At 40.8% G+C, this 4,282-nt stretch overlaps 1 protein-coding gene and 1 non-coding gene across 2 annotated transcripts in view; one reads left to right on the top strand and one right to left on the bottom strand.

The window, feature by feature from the left end:
- INTS10 (integrator complex subunit 10) overlaps nt 1–2,780 on the bottom strand; it is a 131,808-nt gene extending 129,028 nt beyond the window's left edge. Inside the window, exon 1 of the mRNA XM_006897002.1 lies at nt 2,733–2,780. Within this exon, the coding sequence (XP_006897064.1) occupies nt 2,733–2,780 (48 nt within the window). The remainder of the gene's footprint in view (nt 1–2,732) is intronic.
- Nucleotides 2,054–2,135, top strand: TRNAS-GCU. The gene has a single exon. It is a non-coding gene; the product is annotated as a tRNA-Ser (tRNA).
- Nucleotides 2,781–4,282: the final 1,502 nt, after the last annotated feature.

Below are 4,282 nucleotides of genomic sequence, written 5' to 3'. Positions count from 1 at the left end.
TATACATATATAATTGATGTGATATATATCATTGACATGATATATATTATTGCTATGATATGTGTGTGTGTGTACGTTGTTGCTTGCTGTCAAGTAAAAACTAACACATAGCTGACTCTGCAATGAGTATTTAGAGGTAGTAAATTTCACAGGTGGAGTTGCCCATCTTTCTTCTGAGGAGCAGTTAGTGGATTTAAATTATGTGTCTTTGAAATTGTAGAGCAGTTTTTTACTGCTAGTTATATATATATATAACTGTTGCATATATAATGTGCCATCAAGTAACTTGCAGATCATGGTGACCCTATGCAGAGTAGCTCTGAACCTTGTCCTGTCTTGAGTCAGTCTCATCGTCTCTGATACACCTACCCCTATTACCCTAGTTACTGTGTCAATCCATCTCAGCCAGGGCTTTCTTCTCCTGTGCTGTCCCTCTACCCTTCAAAACATGATGTCCTTCTCCAAGGACTAGTCCCTCCTGGAAGTGTGCCCAAAGTATGTCCGATGGAGCTTCAAAATCCTTGTCTCTAAAGTTTCACCCTCTCCAGGACAAATCTGTTATCTTGGATATCTTGAATATCCATGGTATATTCAAGACTTTTCTCCATCACCATGACTCAAAGGCATAGATTCTTCATCTGTCATCTTTAGCCATTGTCCGCTCTCTGATGCATAGTGAGCAACTGCAAAGAGCATGGCCTGGATTAAGTGCACCTTAGTCTCTAGACTGACATCATTGCACTCTGAAGAAGTCTCTGATGGCAGATTTTCTTAATGAAATTAGTCTTTTGATTTTCTGAATACATATATAGTGAACACTCACTCAATTGAGTTGATCCCAACTTAGCAACCCTTTAGGGTAAAACAGAACTGTCCATAGGGATTCATTTAAAATTGTATATCTTTATGAGAAAGCACTCTCTTATTTGCATTTCATGCAAAGTGGATGTGCATTTGAACTCTTGGATTTTTTGTTAGCCAGTAGCATGCTGTTGTACACAAAGAGAAAATAAGAAACTCCAAACCCACTGTCATCCACTCAATTCTGGCTTATGACAGTCTTCTGTCATGTTTCCAAGATTAAAGATTTTTATAGGAGCAGATGACCTAATCTTTCTCCTCCAGAGGGGTGAGTGGTTTGGAATTTCTGACTTTTTGGTTAGAAAACCAATATTCAACAAGCACCAGGGCTCCTTGTACCCAGTGCAGTTAGGTTGGGTTTGACTTGCGACAACCTCCTTCAGGTTTCTGAGGCTGTAAATCTTAACAGAAGGAGATTTCCTATCTTTGTCTCTTGGAGCAGCTGGTGGATTTGAACCTCAGGCCTTTTGGTTAGTAGTGAGATGTACTATGCACTATGCCACCAGTACTTCACAAGTGTTAAAATCATGAATCATCCTGATAGATCTTCTCCATATTGTCAGTAGCCATTGAGTTTTGTCTGACTGACTGCATGTATAAGGAAATGAAATGGTGCCCTGTTCCACACCATCCTCACAATTTGCCAGCATGCCAGTCTTTTGTTTTCGTTCCTACAGGAATCATCTCTCAGCAGACTGGGAAATGTTTGGTAGCGTTCCGTCGGCTTTCAATCAGACTCCTCTCTTCCTAGTCTCTCTTAGTTTGCAAACTGCTGAAAGCAAAGCCTACTATGAATCACCCTGTTGATATTTGAAAGAACAGTGGCATAGCTCCCACCACCATAAGAACACACTGTCTTCCACAGTGGATGGCAGGTAGTTTTCCTTATTAGTTCCTTCCCTCTCCAACAGAAAGAATCCTGCTTCCCTCTATCCTTAGTATAGTTAAATAAACAAGTGAACCGTCTGTATGCATGTACACTCTCTCTCATTACCACCATTACTCCACCTGCTGCCAGATGCTTTCCTCACCCTGCTTGTTGTTGTTGTTGATTGCTTCTGAGTCGAGCATGACTCATAGCGACCCTATGAACAAAAGACCTGAAGCCCCTCTACAACTATCGACATTTATCAAAGTTTTTAGAGTTTCCGGAGGGATGTTGTTTAGGAAGTGGATGCCACTCCTGCTTCCAAATGAGGTGGCTGAGTGGTTAAGGCAATGGACTGCTAATCCATTGTGCTCTACACGCGTGAGTTCAAATCCCATCCTCGTTCTCTGCCTCCTTAAGCAGAGTTTTCACCCTGCTTAGGTTCTCCTTATCCGTCAGCGGCCATGGTGCTTCAGGCTCCCTCAGGCTGACTTTTTCCTCACTAACTTGGATTCTGAGTCTCAACACTGGGCTATCGGTGTTGCTCCAATCTCTTATCTTCTCGTTCTATGCAGGCTCTAACATACTGTATCCTGAGCTACCACAACTGCCTCTTGTCCTACCTCCAGCCTCTATACAGCCACACAGATGCCTGCCTCGATCAGCCTCAAGTAACTTATGTAACCTAGTAACTTATGGATCAAGTTGTTCAGTGAGGGCAGGGAAGTGAAAAGAGGAGGGGCTATGCAGAGGAAGATGCAATATACATTACCCTTCCCCCCAGTTTATTTGCGCTATGTATTATATGCCTAGAAAAAGAATCCCAGGATTTTCCCTCCTGTGTGTTTTCATCTTGCTTCATTGTGGTCCATGATGCCAGCTGAGGTTGTCAGTACAGTGAAACCAAATTGAGGGGATGGGAGCGGATTAATCTATTACTTTTCTAGATCTTTGAACTGCACATCAAATCTGAGGCTGATCAGGCCACACTTCTTTAACCTACCTGTGAGGCTGACAAGATTTCAAGTTCATCAGTGTAGCCATGCTTCATGATCACTGTTAGGAACCAAACTATGACCTTTTCATCATGGCTGGATAAGAACCTCCTGCCTCTCTTCTTGGCTTGTTGACACTCTTGAAGAGTGTCACCCAGGATATTCATGCACATCATTGTGGAGGTACGGGAAGACGGTGGAAAGAAGAAGGGGTGCAGTATACATTTTTAAATAGGAAAAGGAAAGAGGATATACTTGAAGAGTGCTTTGCTATATGCAATGGAAAGAATCAGATACATACATGCCATGATTTTCTGCAGTGACTATTTTTGGTACATTGAGTCTTGTGTTCATTTTCTTTTCTCTTTTTAAGTTTGTTTCAATTTTCTTTTTTCCAAATGAGAAGGCTCTGAAATGCCTCTGCAGAAAATCAAGGACTACAGCTTTTGGTACACATGACATCTCAGCGTCAAGATCCTCACCATAGGCGCAACAGTCAACATTATGATAGATGGAGAAAAGATTGATGCTGTTAATGATTTCATCTTGCTTGGATCAACAATTCACACCCATGGTACTAGCAGTCAAATAATCAGGAGAAACATTGCTTTGGGCAAGTCTGCTGTCCAAAATACTGAAGAGCAATGATGTCAGTTTGAAGACTAAGTTGTGCCTGATTCAGGCCATCATGGTCTTCTCAATAAACTGCTACACATCAAAGAGCGGGAAAAGGACTAATGATGACAGAAGAAGGATTGATGCCTTTGAGTTGGTGCTGGAAAAGAGTACTACACATCCCATGGACGGCCCAAAGAGCAAGCAGATGTGTCCAGGAAATGGGGCAGAATGCTCCTTAGAGGCAAGGATGACGAAGCTTTGTCTTTCATATTTTGGACACATAGCTAGGCAAGACTATTCCTTGAACAGTGACATCATGCTTGGAACGATGGATGGTCAGCGAAGGAGAGGAAGCTCCCAATGAGATGGATTGACATTGCAGTTGGCTCTAATGTCTCAGAAATGATGAGGATGGAACAGGTTAGCACAAGTTTCAGGTTTATTGTTCATAGGGTCTCTATGAGTTGTGCTTGACTTGGGGGCACATAGTAACAACAACAACAACAACAACAACAACAATCTCCTTATTCTTAGTAGAGGAGGAGAGTGAACATACTTTATTTTTTTGGTGATAGAAACGAAACCTGTAACTTAATTTTTCTAATCTGTAAAAGGATCTCTAATGAAACTATTTTTTTCCTCTGCTTATGTAAAACGTTTCTTAAGATTACCTGAGAGTGACTATTTTTTCCAGCTTAGACATTTTATTTTTAATTTGACGTTCAGCCCAATCTAGAAAATAATTTTGCTTATTTTATGTATTAATACTCAAATTAGAGTTGATTTCTCTTTTAGTTGCTGATTGATTTATTTGACATTTTCTCCAACTAGTATCTGTTCTGGGTAATGTGGAGAGTTGGTTGATTTTTGTTGTTTTGTTTTTTTTTAAAGGCAGAAAAGTTACTTTATCTTTTTTCTTCTCTCACAGCCTTATAAAAAT

The sequence above is a fragment of the Elephantulus edwardii genome, unplaced genomic scaffold (genome assembly GCF_000299155.1).
Source record: "Elephantulus edwardii isolate Elephantulus edwardi_28Jun2011 unplaced genomic scaffold, EleEdw1.0 scaffold00195, whole genome shotgun sequence".
NCBI classification, from domain to species: domain Eukaryota; kingdom Metazoa; phylum Chordata; class Mammalia; order Macroscelidea; family Macroscelididae; genus Elephantulus; species Elephantulus edwardii.
This window is presented reverse-complemented; position numbering and strand designations above follow the sequence as displayed.